Genomic DNA, 17,539 nt, shown 5'->3' with positions numbered 1-17,539 from the left:
TCAAAAAGTACACCTAATGCAAATATCTGTGCAACAATCTGACACTGCAAAAACCTGTCGTCTTATTAACATAAGCGGAGGTGTGATGAACATGGCATTTTTAGAACTCCCTCAAGTAAGAGAAACTCTAAACTGGCCTTTCTTTAGCCAATGAAAATCTTTACACGCCTCACCCAGTTCCAGGGACATCAGCTGAGGGGGATAAGCTGTATGGGTGCAGCGCCGTCTACCTGTTGGTGGGTGTTGCAAAGGAGAAGGAGAGCAGCTGATTCCAGAAGGGATCGTTGTGCGAGACGGGCTCGGCGCTGGCGAGACGCCGTAGGTACTCGTTGTCCGTCAGCTCGCTGATGCTGCTGCTTTGCGCCCCCATGATAGAAGCTGCGTGCGATCACCCGCTCCCCCACAGCATGGCCCTGGCAGGGGGCAGCGCGCGCCTTTAATGTTGGCAAGGGTTTACGGGGCTCACGCATACGTGATCACGTAAAAAACGATACGGCAATTCTCACGTTGGCGACAAATATACGAGTCTCTCGTGCACATACGCGTGCGGATGGACACGCTGTGAGATTGCAAGAGAAGAGCATGATCACTTGTTCTTAATATCCAGGTTGAATGTTAATCTTTTTGTTAAGTGCTTTAAATGTTAAATTATGAATGCTCTTTGATCAGAAGACATCATTGCTATAGAGGTGGCCGGGTGGTTTCATGAGATAGTCCCATGTCAGAGCCCTCTGATCTCAAGATGAAATATTGGCAGTTACCTTTATTATACGAGGTTCTCAGGTATTGTGAGCAGATGGTCGAAGTCAGATCACCAATTACTACAGAAAAACACCATAACATTCAATTGTGTTTTTCCTTACATTTTATACACCAAAAATAAGAAAAATGTTGGTTTTATTCATCAGAGATTATCCCAAATAAAGGTTTGCCCATTCGTCTGGATAAAGATGCTTGCTTAAAGGAATTCATCATTAATTCGATGTTGTCTTCTCGGGTGTTTTCTGACAAGGTGGTGCACTCCTAGCTACGATGTCTCCATTTAATGAAAAGACACCAACAGAATAATTCGAATATCGTATAAAGAAACTAAAAGGTACCAAGTTTAAATTGAATACGTCTGTGCTACATTGTTATTTTCTATTGTTGAGCATTACTTTATGTAAATTTACAGTAGGCCTTGTGGCTAAAGATTTTATTGCGACAGAGGCAAATGCAGTATTTATACGTAAATGAGACCAACAGCAGAAACATCTTATTGTAGGAGGAACTAAAATCAAGTGATGTAATGCAGCTGTAGCTAATATGTGTCAATAAGTGTCTGGTGTGGGTGGAGTGTTGATATGGAGTGCTGGTATGAATCCAGAAACCTACGTTGATTCTGAGCCACGGTTAATACCAGTGATCCTGAGTCTGCCACTTTACCAATCTGCACTGACCAGCATGTTTAAGTATGTCAACGAACACCCTGGACTTACAAAGCATGGAAGGCCTTCATCGAGTAGCGGATTTAGAAAGGGCTGCAAACAATAGATTATCTTATTAAACATATCACGCTCTTCATTGTCATCCAGAGTGCAAATTACATGAATGCCGTCTGTGCGTTGAAGGCGTAGCCACAGGGCTTGCAGCCGTGAAACATTCCTTCAAGGGCAGTGTCAATATTAGAGTAAAAAACACTGATTCAGCAGACTCTTAATAAGCCCTGCTGCAGACTGAACCCCTATATGGCACCGGTTGGCCCAAGGGGAAGGCATCAGTGGGTGCAGACGCGAGACTACTAGAAGTCCAACTGTGATGGAAGGGTCAACAAAGTTGTGATTCTGACATCATTCAGTTCGGCGGGTCTTTAATTAATTCCTATAATCAACAATATATCTAGCGGACACAGGCATCGGGCACATACAGTACATCGATGTTTGCCATCGACATAATCCCCTGGTTCTGACACGATCCTAGCTTTGACAAATCACAAGCCCCCATCACACACAACCCTAGTCATGACACAGCACTTGCTGACCCGTGGCTAACACCGACACATCTCTATACTGACACAACCCTAACCCTGACACATCACGAGCACTGACACAGCTCTGCCCTGACACAACATTAACCTTGACGCCCGATTAGCCCTGACACAGATATAGCCCTGCCACATCACGAGCAGTGACACAGCTCTGCCCTGTCGCAGCCTTCGCCTTGACACATGGGTAGCCCAGACTCAGCACTCGCCCTCACACAACCCTAGACCTGACACAGCCCTAGACCTGACACAGCCCTAGACCTGACACAGCCCTAGCCCTGACACAGCCCTAGCCCTGACACAGCCCTAGACCAGACACAGCCCTAGCCCTGACACAGCCCTAGCCCTAACACAGCCCTAGCCCTGACACAGTCCTAGCCCTAACACAGCCCTAGCCCTGACACAGCCCTAGCCCTGACACAGCCCTAGCCCTTGCACAGCCCTAGCCCTGACACAGCCCTAGCCCTAATACAGCCCTAGCCCTAATACAGCCCTAGCCCTGACACAGCCCTAGACCTGACACAGCTCTAGACCTGACACAGCTCTAGCCCTGACGCAGCTCTAGCCCTGACGCAGCCCTAGCCCTGACGCAACCCTAGCCCTGACGCAGCCCTAGACCTGACACAGCTCTAGCCCTGACACAGCCCTAGCCCTAGCACAGCCCTAGCCCTGATACAGCCCTAGCCCTGATACAGCCCTAGCCCTGACACAGCCCTAGACCTGACACAGCTCTAGCCCTGACGCAGCCCTAGCCCTGACGCAGCCCTAGCCCTGACGCAACCCTAGCCCTGACGCAGCCCTAGACCTGACACAGCCCTAGCCCTGACACAGCCCTAGCCCTAGCACAGCCCTAGCCCTGATACAGCCCTAGCCCTGATACAGCCCTAGCCCTGACACAGCCCTAGACCTGACACAGCTCTAGCCCTGACGCAACCCTAACCCTGACACAACCCTAGCCCTGACGCAACCCTAACCCTGACGCAGCCCTAGACCTGACACAGCCCTAGCCCTGACACAGCCCTAGCCCTGACACAACCATAGCCCTGACACAACCCTAGACCTGACACAACCCTAGACCAGACCCAGCCCTAGCCCTGACGCAGCCCTAGACCAGACCCAGCCCTAGACCTGACACAACCCTAGCCCTGACGCAGCCCTAGACCTGACACAGCCCTAGCCCTGACACAGCCCTAGCCCTAGCACAGCCCTAGCCCTGATACAGCCCTAGCCCTGATACAGCCCTAGCCCTGACACAGCCCTAGACCTGACACAGCCCTAGCCCTGACACAGCCCTAGCCCTGACACAGCCCTAGCCCTGACACAGCCCTAGCCCTGACACAGCCCTAGCCCTGACACAGCCCTAGCCCTGACACAGCCCTAGCCCTGACACAGCCCTAGCCCTGACACAGCCCTAGCCCTGACACAGCCCTAGCCCTGACACAGACCTATCTCTGACACAGCCCTAGCCCTGACAGCCCTAGCCCTGACAGACCTAACCCTGACACAGCCCTAACCCTGACACAACCCAAGCCCTGACACAGCCCTAGCCCTGACACAGCCCTAGCCCTGACACAGCCCTAGCCCAGACACAGCCCTAGCCCAGACACAGCCCTAGCTCTGACAGCCCTAGCCCTGACACAGCCCTAACCCTGACACAGCCCTAGTCCTGACACAACCCAAGCCCTGACACAACCCTAGCCCTGACACAGCCCTAGACCTTCCACTGCCCTAGACCTGCCACTTGGCTATCCTAGACACAGCCCTAGCCCTGGCACAGCCTTCGCCTCCGGCATAAACAGAGCCCTGACATAACCACGATGTCCGCATTACCTGCGACAGGCGGTTGCGATGCCCCCTGGACTTCTCGCCTGTGTGGCCGTCTCACACAGACAATGACGACGAGGAGGAGGAGGAAGGGAGAAGGACGAAGAGGACAGTAGGATGATCGTGCGGAGGGGAGGGGGTGATCGATTCCGCGGTTCTCTCGCCGCGAAATTCCCGGGCGACAGCCGAGGCGGATCGAACGACTCCAAACATCCACGTCGCTCGCTGGTGCCGCGTGCTTCTTCTTCCGGGGTAGAGGTCACCAGTGGGGGGGGGGGGGGGGTCAACATCCGATTCCAACGCCACCTGTCGCGATTCGAATCCGGTCATAGAATCGATTCTCCATACGTTGAGTTGGAATAACTTCCTAACTTCCTAGAACAGCATTGCAGGGCGAATATCAGAATTATAATGTTTGGTGACACCGGAGGAATCCGACGAGCTATGACGCGAATTTGATTGTAATTTTCACAATGTCACCCTTTGATTTTGATTTTTAACCGAGTAAAACGTCTTCGATTTGTATTTATATTGTACCTCGGTTTGTGTTGTATGCTTGCATTTTGTTACTTTTTTGTTTCGAAATCTACATTTCTAAAATGTGTAATAGTGTGCTTAAAATTGCACGTTTGGCTCAAGAAAATATTCAGATGCTGTCGATTCCGAATCCAGCGCACCGAGTAATCGATATCGGATCGATTCACCCACCAAAACGCGGGGTCGCGTGACGTCACCTGCGGCTCCGGCAACGCGGACAACGGATGTGGAAGCCATCTTGGTAAGGGGCGATGGGGGGGGGGCGAGGGAAAAGCTCAAACCCCGTGACGTCACGCGGTGAGAGGCGGATGACGTCATTACACTGCCACCTATTCACCACTAAAGTGGCGGTGACGTCACCGCGGCGTCTGTGCCAGGCTAGGTGCACCTCCCTCGCTGGCCACGCCCACCAAACAACCCTCACGTAAGATGGCGGCTCCGCTGCCTTCAAGTTGTTGAGGCGCGGCTTGACGTTGTTGCGTTTCGCCCGCTTCGTCGGTAACACCGCCGATTGTTTTGACTTTGTTGTTGTTGTTGTTGTTTAAGACTGACACTTGTAGCACCGATTCTAAAGTAAGTAGCCATGCGCCCTTCAACGATATCCGAATTCTAACTCGTGCCGAGTGCGTCGCGCATGGTAAGTTGCAACGCGTTGCGATGATCAACACGAGTTTATATTTCCTTTAAAGCGCATAACGATTTGCTTACGTTCCCTATACTTTGCACGCCTATCGCCGTGTTGTTGTATTCTTTGTAACGTTCTGACCCGCCTCTGTATTCTAAGAATCAGAATTTTGATTGATACTGGAGAAATCCGATGAGCTATAAAGCTCTTTCCCTCCCCGCACACAGATGTCCAGTAGGGGCAGGTAAGAGCCCTGTACATGTATCTGGGGAGTTTCATCGCTCTATAAAAAAATATATAAGAATAGGGTTTTCCCTCCTTCCCGGCAATAAAACAGATATGAAGATATTCTTGGTTCTTTCGGTAAAGTCACGTAGAAGGGAAATAATAAAATAATAAAAATATCAAACAATAACAATTATCACGACGTTTCGACTGCAACACAAGCAATCATCATCAAGAATATGAATCCCTGCAGTCACGAATGCTTTAAATCAAAAGATGTGAAGATGTTCAAACACCATGAGGCTCTAAAAAAGGTTGTTCCTCTCTGGTGTAGACTAATCAGTTTCGAAGACAATGCATCAAATATGACCAGAACATGTTTTGTTTGCATGTTCACAACAAGTACTTGTGGTTAATGCAGACTTGATTCCTTGCAAAAGGTTTCTATTGGGTGTCTGACCACCTTAACACCTGCTTTATTGCCAGAAAGGGTAAGAAAACCTACTCTTATTTTTATACTTTCATATTGGCAAAAAGGTCCAATTGTTTTTTGTATCGCTTTAAATACGCAATCGTAAATCTGCTTTTACTCGACAGCTTGTGGTGGCTCTCTAGGGAGTGGCAATGTCGAGGAATGCCACTTGTGAGCTCCTCTTTACCTTGAGGCGCAAGCTGAGCAACGTGGACCCCCCCCCACCCCCAATCAAACATTCATTCTGACGTTTTAAGATAAGCAATGTTAATAGATGTTATGTTGGTCGTTCGGCAGTGGTTGTCCTGAATCGGGGATTATTGTTTACCATGTGTAGTAGATTTTTTTTTTATATTCCGGGGTGCTACGTGGTGGAGAAACATCAATTGCTGTACTGTACTTGTATGCGCCCAAGTCTGTCAACCAACTCACACTGACCGGTGAGGTATGTTCAAATAAACCCTACGATCTGACCAGTTTGGGGAGGCAGGGCCTCACCCAGAAGTGAATTAGCAGACTGTATGTACGTTCAACTTCTTTCGCACCGTACGTAGCCAATCGTGTTGTACGTGTACACACGTGAGTGGAAAATTTGTATAGATCTGGCAACAATTGTAAGTAGTGTAAGTGGGATTGCATCCCTTGGAATGAAATGGATTTTATTTGGCACAAACTATGTTTTGCACATTTTCATCTAAGTGCCCTGCTTGGTGCCTCATATTCAACCTTGGGGACTTTTCGATGCAAAGCTATAACGTTATGTTGTGTTCAAGTCTTGAATAACGTTCCTTGTTTGCACAGGAGCAACAATGAATATGGAATTGGAAGCGCTGCAGAAAGAGGAGACGACGCTTTTAGAGCTGAGAAAGCTGTTCCAGGATCAGCTGAACCGACTGAAGGTTAAACGTTGAACTCATTATCAATGCTATACGTAGATCGGCGTATACAAGTGACGGAGGAGGTCTCCTTACACAATGCTGATGGGTTAACTCGGGGCTGGCGGTTAATGCTGTGTGTCTGGGATCTCCAGGTGGAGGAGCTGGCACTGAGAGCGACCATTCGTGCCCAGCAGCAGGGGAGCGAGCCCCCTCAGCCCAGCGCCCTGCAGCTGCTGTGCGCCACCCAGGAGGCACGTCACCCACGCTCCCTGCCCAGGGGTTAAAGTTGCCAGCAGCTACTTGGGGTCACACAGTGTTGTTTGCTGATCGGACCCTTGAAGCTACGTGACGGTGCCTTTGAGGTTACCGTATCGGTGGTTGCTTTGGGAGGCTCTAAAATGTATTCGGCTTTTTTTTCCACTGTCAGGCGATCAGTGTTGATGTGAGGCAGGCAATGGTGAACCAACAGAGGGTGCTGTGTCATGTTTTGTAATATCTCAGATGTGATATTTGTGATATTAGATGTGATATATATTCGTTAGGTTCTGGACTAGGCTGAATTAGGTAATCACATTTACATAATTATCTCTTTTTGGAGATCATGAAACTTGCCGAGATTGAACTCGGGTTCCTCGTAGGGCGAACATGGGCATTATGAGAGACTACTCTTTCCTCCTGGCCACCCCACCAGCAGACCAAGGACGTGTCCTCTTGCAGAGTGGCACCAGGATTTGTATGTTAATATGTAGGAGACACAACTCCCCCCCCCCCCTTCACATCTGAGTGAGTGTGCAGGGTTTATTTTCAGACGATTCTGTCCATGTCGGTGACTTAGAAAATATATTGACACTTCGCACACCACATCCATTGTACCTCTCGCTAGGGCTGTAGCTACTATTCACGTGACCCGGGAAATACTCAGCGAGTATGTTCTGTGCAGGAGACACGGAGATGCGTAGACGACGCAGATTCCTTGAACCGGATGGCGCTGCAGCTGGACACCATGCCTTTCGGGAACCAGTGCGAGCAGGAGATGGAAGAGCAAGACGAGGAGGAAGATGAGGAAGAAGAGGTTGTAGAAGATGATTACGAAGATGATGGAGATGAGGACTAGTTTATGTGTAAATGTGAGTCCCCTGGTAAAACTTAACAGTCAACAGATGCACAAGTACTGGGGATGTTTTTCAGGGAATAGTATTATAGGGCTCTCAACCCTTTCCCAGAATCGAAAATAAAAGGCCGTGCAGAAGGGCGTGTGGCACAGTTTGCCGTCAGCTATTGTAGAGCACGGTTGCGTTGCAACAGTTCTCTGCGGTGAATATAATGTCTTTAAAAACAACGGCGCTAGCCACTTGTACGTTTCCGTAATTCAGAGTTGAACGGGAGCCACCCTGCAACTTGCAGACGTCTTTGAATGGGAAAGGGTTAAGTGTTGAACAAATGTTCACAGGTCTAATAGTGATGCATTAACACACTAGGAGGTATTTTGTAACATTTAATTTCCCTAATATATTGATTTTTATATTACTTTATTGAATAGGTGCAATAATGAGAATGTCTCACATCAAAGTATATGCACGGAACACATTCATGCATAACATTTCAAATGTAAAGATGTACAATTATTCTCCTGCAAAATGTGCATGAATGGAATAATTATGGGCACGTTGAACTTGTGTGTATTGTACAAACTGTAATAAATGTAAGTATTTCAAATATGCAGTGGTGTTAAAATTAAACATCTGAACACAATGTGCTGCATCATCTAAATTAAGGTAAAACAAGACATTCCTAGTATTAATTGTCCTTCAATTCCATGGACACAATCAGTATTATTCTGAGCCAAGTCTGCCAAATGTGCATTTGAGACTAATTTGAAATCCATCTCACTGCAAACTATTAAACAATAGGTCAATAACAATCAAATACTGTGCAAAAGTATGTATCTGCCATGTATTTGTATAATCACTCAAAGTAAACTGCATCGACAAAAATAAAATACAGGCTTGCATACTGTGCATGTGAAGGGAAATATACATTTTTAAAATAATCCCTTCATGTGGCAAAATCATACATAATTACAGGACAGCATATCAGTTGCTAAGGAATGACCTTTTATAATAAGCGTAATGACTTTGTGACATGCTTATGTTGCTTAATACCCTTATTGCATAATGGGCAGTGAATTGATCAAAGCCACCCAAGTTCTCTCTGCCCACAGGCTAATAATACATCACTCCCAAGTCCGAGTGATGTGCTATTTGCATACCCAATTTACAACTCGTCCTTCATGTAAAAATAAAACTTCTTTTGTGATGCGAAAATAGAACTAGAGAGACGACCCTTGCACAGTAACGCAGGGAATACAGGTGGGAGTCGTGGCACCATCGCTGCTTTGTTCACCGAACTGGCTCTGCCCCGGCTTTGGACTCTGATCCGTCTCAAGGTTGGGGCTCGGGGAGTCTCCGACGAGAGTGAACGCCACTCGCCGCACAGATGCTGGGGCCGGCCCACACACGTCCAGGCAGCCACGGCCCTCCAACACGCGGTGCGGGCCGCGGTAGTTAGGGTCACGGTATACGACCCACCTGACATGGGGAAAACAACAAGGAAGGAGGCAGCCAGTTAGGAAAGCTGCATTGTGGACGTGGACAAGACGTATGTGACGGAAGACTCAGATAACACATGGTTGGTGAGAAATAACCAGGGGGAAATGAGTTTGCTTTGGAGTACCCAGGTAACAAGGAAGCTGAGATGAAAAGAACCCAACAAGCACAATAGAAATGCATCCAGGAAGGACCCGAGAGATGGTGAACCAAGGAAAAATAACGAGTCAAGTGGAGGATACAAGAAAGACAGGAAAAATGGGGCGGCTGAAGTTGAGGGCCCAGGGAAGGTACAGATGCAGATGCCACCGTTGGTGTGGAGAATGTTGGGACATTCCCCCGTGCACGGCAGCGCGGCTTACTCACACCCCGCCACACACGCGCACGCTGGCGACGCGTCCCAGAGTCGGGGCGCTGCGGGGGTCAACGCCGTCGCTTGGCTCCTCGCGACTCGTGAGAGTGGCCAGGTCCGGAACGTCGACGCGCAGATCCACAGAGCGGCCACGGCCCCCTGGCTCGGAGCACAGCTGCAGCAGAGGCGGACACGCCAGGTCCTGTAGCGGTGGGGTTAGAACGCGAATCTTAATTTACGCCAACATTTGGAGTGGAATATTTCGAGAGAAAAATGTGTTACGTAGCAACATGTGGTTGATTAAAAAAGTAAGAACGTTCAACACAAATTTTGTGATTGTGACAATTGATTGAGCATTAGTGGTGTGATGGGACGTCTAAAACTTGGACATTTGGAAATCCAAAAGAAGCATTTTATTTTACCTTCCAATGTAAAAACGCATACTTTATAACAAACCTCAATATGTAAGCAAGAACTTAATACAGTATGTCATTGCATGTCCCGAATGATAACGAAACTTGCAAGCATTACGGCACGTGGAATGTGTAAATTGCCTTTAATATGCATCGAGTAGAATGGTGCAAAGTCTGCTCTCATGCCCAGAGGGAATATTTGGAAGAATGTTGATAGACCAGATCTAAACACCTCATGCCATTTAAGGAGGGGGCCACAAACTCGAGCACAACATTGAAACGCTGCCCGTATGAAACAAGATTAGCAAGTGGGTGGCAGGGCCAAGGTTGAGGTGAGCCTTCTCAAAAATGGGGCATCCCACCTCCCATCGCACCGAACTGCCCAGTGTCCCAAATCCTGACGCAGCTACTGCTGCTGCTGCAAAAAACCCCATCCTTAGTCCGCTGGAGGGATAACACGAATAAATATGAGGGAGACCCCCAATTGCCAGTACGTATCAGCATCGACAATATCTTGGGTTCATACTCTTAGATTTTTTCGGTAAAGTCACGTAGGTAAAAAATAAAATAAAAATTTACTGCAGTAATTTTAGCTGTGACTGTCCCACCTGATGACGGAGACTTGCGTTGCCTCCGAAACGTCGTGATTTATTTTATTTCCATTATCACTTTAATTAACTTTTCATTTTATTTTTTACCTACGTGACTTTACCGAAAAAAACCTAAGAGTATGAATCCTTGCAGTCACGAAAGCTTCAAATCTAGAATCTTGGGTTCAGTTTCACCCGTGCCGAATCATGGGTTTTGTCGGCGGTTGCTGCGCACCCGACGCAGCCTCCGGACGGACGCGACGACGGTCGGGAATCCGCCCCAGCTGCCCGCGTGGCGGTGTTCACCTCCGCTGACCCCGTCCCACAGTCCGGCCGGGCCCGAGAATTCCTCCATGGCGTAGCCCAGCCACCTTGCGAGAGGGCAGGTAAGGGGGAGAACGCCGCAATTTACTTTGCGCGCGCGCACGCATGCACGAATGAATGCAACGACATTTGAAACCACGTTGCCTTGAAATGTGGGCCTTTGGTGATTTATTCGAGTGAAATAGTCAACTCCGTAATAAAGTGAGCACTGGGTGTTTGTTGCTCATCCACGGTAGCAAGATCTGAGCTCTGAGTTGAAAATGCCACGTTCTTACAGCAGCTGCTGAATTATCATTAAGTAGTTATGCCCACAAAAACTGTTGACTTATGCACCATCTGAAAGCAACTTCATCTCAGGATGTTGCTGCTACTCATTGTATCGACCATGGAATAACGATGAGCCGAGGTCGATTCTCAAAAGAATATTTCAACCAAATCATGACCTTACCGTTGTGACTTTGAGTGCTCTACCACAGCAATGTATCTTAGTAAAGACCCAGGTTTCTTTGATTTGGAACTTCGTTTAAAAATTACAAAAAATATTTGTTTTCGTCACGAACACTATTGACCACAGGTTGCTCGTGTCATGCCGGTAATCGCAGCAAAGCAAGATGTGCCGAGCCACAACGCTGGCCAGATGTTAACTACCTCGCCTGGTATACAGGACGTCGTGGATTCAATTCCGACCCTGACTCCTGTATATGTGGAGTTTGCGTGTTCTCTCCGTGGTCGCGTGCATTTTCTCCAGGTGCTCCCCTCCCGGAGTTAGAATCAACTTCGTTGAGCAATCATTTGTGGCCAGATCGCTTCTGAAAAAAGATAGCTTAGTGGGCCATACCTGGTAAGATAAAAAAAAATATCTAGTTTTAGTTTAGTAGCTATACAGTGTTGCAGGTGGTGAAACTGCACCAGTGCCTGCGAGCTGGATAGGTCAGGCACTGGGTCACGAAGAGCGGGGAGAAATGGCAAATGCACCAGGGCCCCATGCCAAAACCACGCAATGCCACTGCTTTAGACCCAGCGCGCTTCTGACCCGATGTGGCCGGGGCAAAGCCATCGCTGCTGTTACGTACGCGCCACGAGACACTCGGACCGAGTGGCAGCGGACAGGGCCCTGGGCAGCAGGCTCGTGGGCAGTGCGGCAGCGGAAGGAGCGACGCGGCTCCAGTAAGCGAGGGCAGTCCTGCGTTAAGGGCAGCCCCCTGCCCTGCAGGTTTGGGAAGTCGTAGAGCGTCACCTGCCAAAGCAGCGCGACACACAAACACTGGCTCCGGTGGCAGTGGCCGTGGTCACCGCCTTATCAGCTCGGGGGGGGGGGGCTTATTGGTCGGGTGGAGGTCCCAATATTCGGTTTGTCTCGCACGGTCGCACCTAGGCTATATATACAGGGTCCTTCAAAAAAAGTGTTAACACTTGTATGGCACTATCGTTTTTAATGGAAAAAGAACGGATGATACACTATAACATTATAACAAATGTATGTTAATAGCTTCAAAATGTCAGAGTCTCCACTTGTTCGCCATCATTTTTAACGCATGCCTGGAATCTTCTCCAAGTGGTCTCCAGGACCCGGAGGCACATTTATCGTCGTATTGTTGCAAATTCTCAGAAGTGTTAAAAAAAATTTAAAAGTACCCTGTATATCGCGGCTCCTTTTGCCTAATCACGTAATTTTATGTTTTTGTTGAAAACATCGTACGCTTGGTTGTCAAGGGACCCCCTCCCCCATGCTAGTTAGGCTACTGGTCAGTGGAGATGACTGGCAGGCCAACTCGATGGGACGAGTGCTTGGGTTGCAGCCAGGGGCCAGCATCATCGATGTAACCTATATTAAAATTTGCTTCTCTCAAAGGATAATGTCAATAAATAAAATGGCCAGTAGAGAATGAGCAGCGACCTCCCAGAAACTGGAGGTTGAATATGGGTTTCAACCAGGAGGCCTTGGTTGTTAGAGCAGAGCGCATACAACTAGGCAAGGAAAAAGAGGAGATGGCAAGAAAGAACAATACCGTATACGATTTTCAAAACGGAGAGTATGGTCTTGCATTTTAAGAGATTTTAAATCGAGGGTGGTCAGATCCCTTCATTGGCTTCCAAAACAAGTTGGGGGTAAATTGAGGGATCTTTGGGACTTGAGTTGTACATAATGGTATGATAACATTTTCGGGTGCAATACATCTGGTAGCAGCACTCTGCATCATCATCATCACAGTGATGAAGTCAGCATGTTGCGCACGGCGAATTTGATAATTTCAGTCCCGTCACCGATGATGGAATCAAAATGCCACCGAGTAAAATTATGCTTTTGTGCATGACCAGATTTGGCTCATTCTGACTAGCTTAACGTATATAATTTTAGCACGTGACAAAACAATGTCTGCATAGTTGAGAAGAGCACGGGGTAGTGGTTATACGAGGTAGACCGTTGAGGAATATCACGCGAAGGACAAATGCGTCACTGCCGGATCGTGCCGTTGGTTCTAGATTACTCTGCACAGGTGCTCAATGGCGCATTTGATAGAAAAGGTTAATCGACACTGATCCCAGAGAGCTTCGTTGAATCTCAAAACATTTTAATCGGTCTTGGATGTCTGACCAATTCTGTTAAACCAGTGTTTGAAATAATTGCACACTTAAAAAAAAGATGAATATGCATGTGACATGATATCCAAAAGATTACCCAAACAATTTTTTGGAGAAAATCCAAATTACAGTGGCTCGCACCGTTGACTTCAAGCATAATGAACATTCCTCAAATAACAAACTAGGATTGGTTGATGTGGAAGACATTGCCCATGCTTAGTCCATTCGGCCTCAACGCCTAATCTCCTCTACAGACCATTATGCAGTGTTAAAAGCTATGTGTCCGTGATGGAGCTCACAAAAAAATTGGCAAAAGCACAAAGGCATTACTAAAGGAAGAATACAATCATAACTCACCCGATCTTTTGGCTCAAAGGGCCTTTGCAGCTCAGAACCCATGATCCAGCCTTAAATCTGGGGATTTTTTTTACAAACATAAAACTGATCATTTGTTGTATAATACTGCTGCTGTCAGTATTGCTGTATTATTACAAGAATCCAATAGCCATTAAGGAGGACTAAATTGTGCTTTCCATTGGCACTTTTCACAGTTCTGCTGGTGTGGATGATATGTTTTAAGTTTATTTGGTTAAACAAGGTGAGAACTCAAAGAGACCAGGCGAGTCTAATTTGGAATAGTGACCTGGACCATCAAAAGAAAAAACAAACTAAATAAATACTTTTTGGGTATTTCGGTAAAGTCACGTAGATAGAAAAATAATAATAAAAAATAATAATACCGAAAGACCCAAAGAGTATAAATTCCTGCAGTCACGAAAGCTTTAAGTCAAGATTATCACTAAATAAAGTTCAGCGACCACGCAACGAGAGAAATTATAACAAAAAAACCCCACAATGTCAAGTGAGAAATCTAAAGCACTGCACCAACACAACCGATGCTAATAATAAACTCCCTGCAGCCCAGGTCAGCTCGGGCAGATTATCCCCAGTACAATTACAAATTAAGTTACAGAAACATCAAACAGATACAAGGTGACCATTGTACGAACATGTAAACAGACAAGGATACAAAGACAAAGATCTCGCGTATGGAATTTTAACAGACTGTTGGGGCAAGTGCTGTTCGCGAGCGCCGATGAAGGGCAGCACGGCACACGAGGGGTGGGAGGCCAACACCACGCCCGGCCGCCTTTGTCTCCCCAGTGGCGATGTTTACACACCGCACCAGGTACTCATTTGAGGCTGAGCCGACCTAGGGGAGGCCCAGAACTGGTTCAGATAAGCATCACTGATGTTGACCATGAGCGGGAATCGAACTCTGTTCGCCGGGTTCGTAGCGCAGCTCCCTACAAAAAATGTAAAGACAAAAATCCCCCGTATAGCCTTTAACATAATGTTGGGGCAAGTGCTGTTAGCGAGCACCTATGAAGGCCAGAACCCCACACGAGGTGGGTGGGCCAGCACCACGCCTGGCCGCCTTTGTCTCCCTAGTGGCGATGTTTACACACCGCACCAGGTGCTCATTTGAGGCTGAGTCGACCTAGGGGAGACCCACGACCGGTTCAGATAATCGTCACTGATTTTGGCCGTGAGCGGGAATCGAACTCGGGTCGCCAGGTTCGTAGCGCTTACAGCTACAGCTACCACAGTACAGGATGTGACAAACATCCCCTACTTGCAGATGCTTTGAGAAATGCTGGGTGGGGAATGTGCCATCGATGTCCCCGTGTGACCAATGGAACTGGCATCATGGCCAGCTTCCTTGTGATGTCCACACACCCTACCGGTTCAGCTCCGCCAAGTCAACATAGGTTCAGAAATTAAACGGCAAGAAATCAAAAGAATGGTAAGCTGGTATTGTCGTAGTGTACTGTGCTGGAGTGAATAGAGGGTTAACACAGACGTGTGCACCGTGTAGTAGTGGCAGAGTGGTTAGCACACTGCCCTTTAAACCCGGCAACTTGAATTCAAATCCCGGCCATAGCAACATATTTGGGGAGTGCTATCTCAACTGGTCCTTGGCTCCCCTTTCTCCAAACGCATTGATCAATGCGGTGAAGTATGGTGAAATAAACCCTTCTCTAACATGGCGTTGGAAGGCCTTCATCCAGCAGCAGATTGACAAAGGCCTGTAGATTGTGTGCTCACATGCAGTAGTATAAATACACACATGTAATATTGCATGCTTGATGTACAGTGCTTGCCAAATTAAAATGAGTCCATTAAAACCCGGATATCGCTCAATCCCTCTTACCTAATCTCCAAACCGCCCATCCCAATCGCTGCCCCACCACACAGGGCGGTGATAGTCAGCAGACAGGATCAACTCTCCCGATTTAGAAACACAAATGGTGACGTATTTGGGCAGAGGCAAAATGCTCACGCTTCAACTTTACAGAAGGTAAAAAAAAAAACCCCACGAACAACGCACCCTCGTGATCCGCATTAAGCCCCAACAACATCCCTACACAAACACCGCAAACATTCGCAGTTATTCTACAGCCCTTTTATCATGCCACTGCAGGATCAATGCCCCCAGACGCAGTCCGATTAGCCCGCACCTTCGATTCGCACGGTTGGCTACGTATGGTGGCAAAGAAGTTCAACATACAAACATGTCAGGCACGAGAGTTGTTTTCAGCATACTTTTAGACGCTGGCCAGGATCGGTTCAGATATCACACTTGTTACTGACGAGGGCGTGGGTGACAGCACCACGCGCGGCCGCCTTTGTCTCTCCAGTGGCGATGTTCACACATCACAGCAGTTACTCGTTTGAGGCTGAGTCGACCTAGGGGAGGCCCAAGAGCGGTTAAAATAATCGTCACCGGTGGTGGCCGTGAGCGGGAATCGAACTCGGGTCACCGGGTTCGTAGCGCTATGGCGTGGAATCAAATTCGGGTCAAACATTGAGCGGTATACCAATGGTGAATGCATTTATTTAATTTCCGTCAACTCATTAGGTGCCATCTCAAACGGGGAAATTGGTCACCTCTTCTGGCATTCTTCTCAGGTTTGCACCTTCTTTGCATGATGAGAAAAGCGGACTTCACCCTGGCCCACTCATTCACATTGGTATCCTTGATCCAATTCACCCACCTGCGCTCAAGTATTTCATCGTAAGAGGTATAATATTAAATTTCGATTTAAAGCTTTCGTGACTGCAGGGATTCATCTTCTTGGTTCTTTCGGTAAAGTCACGTAGAAGGGAAATAATAAAATAGAGGTTAGTGAAAATGTGATTGGTAGTCGCGGCATGTCTTCAGAAAGGTGAGAGACTCGATTAGCTGAGCCTTCTTATCCCGGAGTATTATTTCCCTTCTACGTGACTTTACCGAAAGAATCAAGAAGATGAATCCCTGCAGTCACGAAAGCTTTAAATCGAAATTTAAACAGGATTGGAGTTTAGTTATGTAAACTTGAATAGCAAAGCAACATCACATTCAAAACATCCTGCAAAATTCAATTCGCCAATTTGAATTAATTTTCACTTCACAGGTTTGTAACACACGCATATTTAAAATGCACATATTGGTGAAGTTATGCGTTCATTCTTACAGCACATCCAAACCAAAGAAAATGTCTACTTGTCCCGTGATGATCCTCCAGCAGCTGCACACACACAGCCGGATGGATGACTATCCAGCAGCTCGCGTCCCAGTAATCACACTCCAATAACAAAAGTCTCGTCGCTCCTCGTGCTCGTGCACAACTCAGTCGATGATCTCCTTGCAACACCAGCAGCAGAAGAGGAAGATCAGGCAGTCGCGTGCAGAAGCGCAGAAAACCCTGTGAGCAGCTGCCCTGTTGCTGCTGCTGTTGCTGCTGCTGGTGTTGTGGCTGCTGCGGCTGCTGCGGCTGCTGCTGCTGCTGGTGCTGCAGGTGCGAGCCAAGCTCTCTCTCCACGCTCCGCTCCATCAAGCGCCACACGTAGCGCGAAATGGACAGCAAATCTCCTCCTCCGCCTCCTCCTCCAGCGCGGCGGGGGCTGTGGTAGAGCCACCCAGGAGCGAGTCCGAGGCCACAAGGGCAGAGCGACGGCCAGACGTGCATCGGTAGCGGGCAAGCGCGAGGATGTGCGCGCGTGCTCGCAGCGCGTTAAATAGGGGGGCACACACACAGTGGGG

General features: G+C 48.0%; 3 protein-coding genes across 6 annotated transcripts in view; 1 reads left to right on the top strand and 2 right to left on the bottom strand.

Moving 5' to 3' along the window:
- The window catches only part of DYM (dymeclin), a 33,392-nt gene extending 29,301 nt beyond the window's left edge, over window positions 1-4,091 (bottom strand). The window contains exons 1-3 of one of the 2 annotated variants that reach the window (XM_061558385.1): window positions 3,854-4,091; window positions 762-821; window positions 231-413 (exon numbers count right to left, since the gene is read on the bottom strand). In XM_061558385.1, coding sequence (XP_061414369.1) covers window positions 231-370 — 140 coding nt within the window. In that variant the 5' untranslated portion in view covers window positions 371-413; window positions 762-821; window positions 3,854-4,091. The remainder of the gene's footprint in view (window positions 1-230; window positions 414-761; window positions 822-3,853) is intronic. The other variant, XM_061558384.1, reaches the window with a different exon arrangement.
- Window positions 4,092-4,777: 686 nt separating this feature from the next.
- On the top strand, window positions 4,778-8,300 carry SNAPC5 (small nuclear RNA activating complex polypeptide 5). Of its 3 annotated transcripts, none has more exons than XM_061558382.1 (4): window positions 4,778-4,808; window positions 6,508-6,605; window positions 6,737-6,835; window positions 7,525-8,300. In XM_061558382.1, exons 2-4 carry the CDS (start codon window positions 6,516-6,518, stop codon window positions 7,696-7,698), a joined length of 363 nt encoding a protein of 120 aa, XP_061414366.1. In that variant the 5' UTR covers window positions 4,778-4,808; window positions 6,508-6,515; the 3' UTR covers window positions 7,699-8,300. The 3 variants fall into 3 exon arrangements, with proteins under 3 accessions (XP_061414366.1, XP_061414364.1, XP_061414365.1); XM_061558381.1 differs by lacking the exon at window positions 4,778-4,808 and adding an exon at window positions 4,815-5,021; XM_061558380.1 differs by having other exon boundaries at window positions 4,792-4,808; window positions 6,508-6,835.
- A 161-nt stretch (window positions 8,301-8,461) lies between these two features.
- LOC133346649 (gamma-crystallin C-like) lies at window positions 8,462-14,131 on the bottom strand. Its single transcript, XM_061558383.1, has 5 exons — window positions 13,810-14,131; window positions 11,943-12,106; window positions 10,781-10,916; window positions 9,557-9,744; window positions 8,462-9,172 (listed from the first exon to the last, which is right to left on the bottom strand). The coding sequence occupies exons 1-5, from the start codon at window positions 13,849-13,851 to the stop codon at window positions 8,914-8,916; spliced, it is 789 nt and encodes a 262-aa protein (XP_061414367.1). The 5' UTR covers window positions 13,852-14,131; the 3' UTR covers window positions 8,462-8,913.
- Between the last annotated feature and the right edge of the window lie 3,408 nt (window positions 14,132-17,539).

The sequence above is a fragment of the Lethenteron reissneri genome, chromosome 24 (genome assembly GCF_015708825.2).
Source record: "Lethenteron reissneri isolate LAM-NWPU_2019-01 chromosome 24, ASM1570882v1, whole genome shotgun sequence".
Lineage (NCBI taxonomy): Eukaryota > Metazoa > Chordata > Hyperoartia > Petromyzontiformes > Petromyzontidae > Lethenteron > Lethenteron reissneri.
The sequence above is the reverse complement of the archived record's forward strand: the minus strand, read 5'-3'. Positions and strand labels throughout refer to the sequence as shown.

Excerpts from the sequence above, each read along its gene's own strand:
- SNAPC5 (XM_061558380.1), top strand. The coding sequence starts at position 6,629 with ATGCTATACGTAGATCGGCGTATACAAGTGACGGAGGAGGTCTCCTTA. Across the intron at positions 6,836-7,524 it reads TGCTGTGCGCCACCCAGGAG|GAGACACGGAGATGCGTAGA; the intron begins GCACGTCACCCA and ends TGTTCTGTGCAG.
- LOC133346649 (XM_061558383.1), bottom strand. The coding sequence starts at position 13,851 with ATGGGTTCTGAGCTGCAAAGGCCCTTTGAGCCAAAAGATCGG. Across the intron at positions 12,107-13,809 it reads CCTTTGAGCCAAAAGATCGG|GTGACGCTCTACGACTTCCC; the intron begins GTGAGTTATGAT and ends CTGCTTTGGCAG. Across the intron at positions 9,173-9,556 it reads GTGCGCGTGTGTGGCGGGGT|GTGGGTCGTATACCGTGACC; the intron begins GTGAGTAAGCCG and ends TCCCCATGTCAG.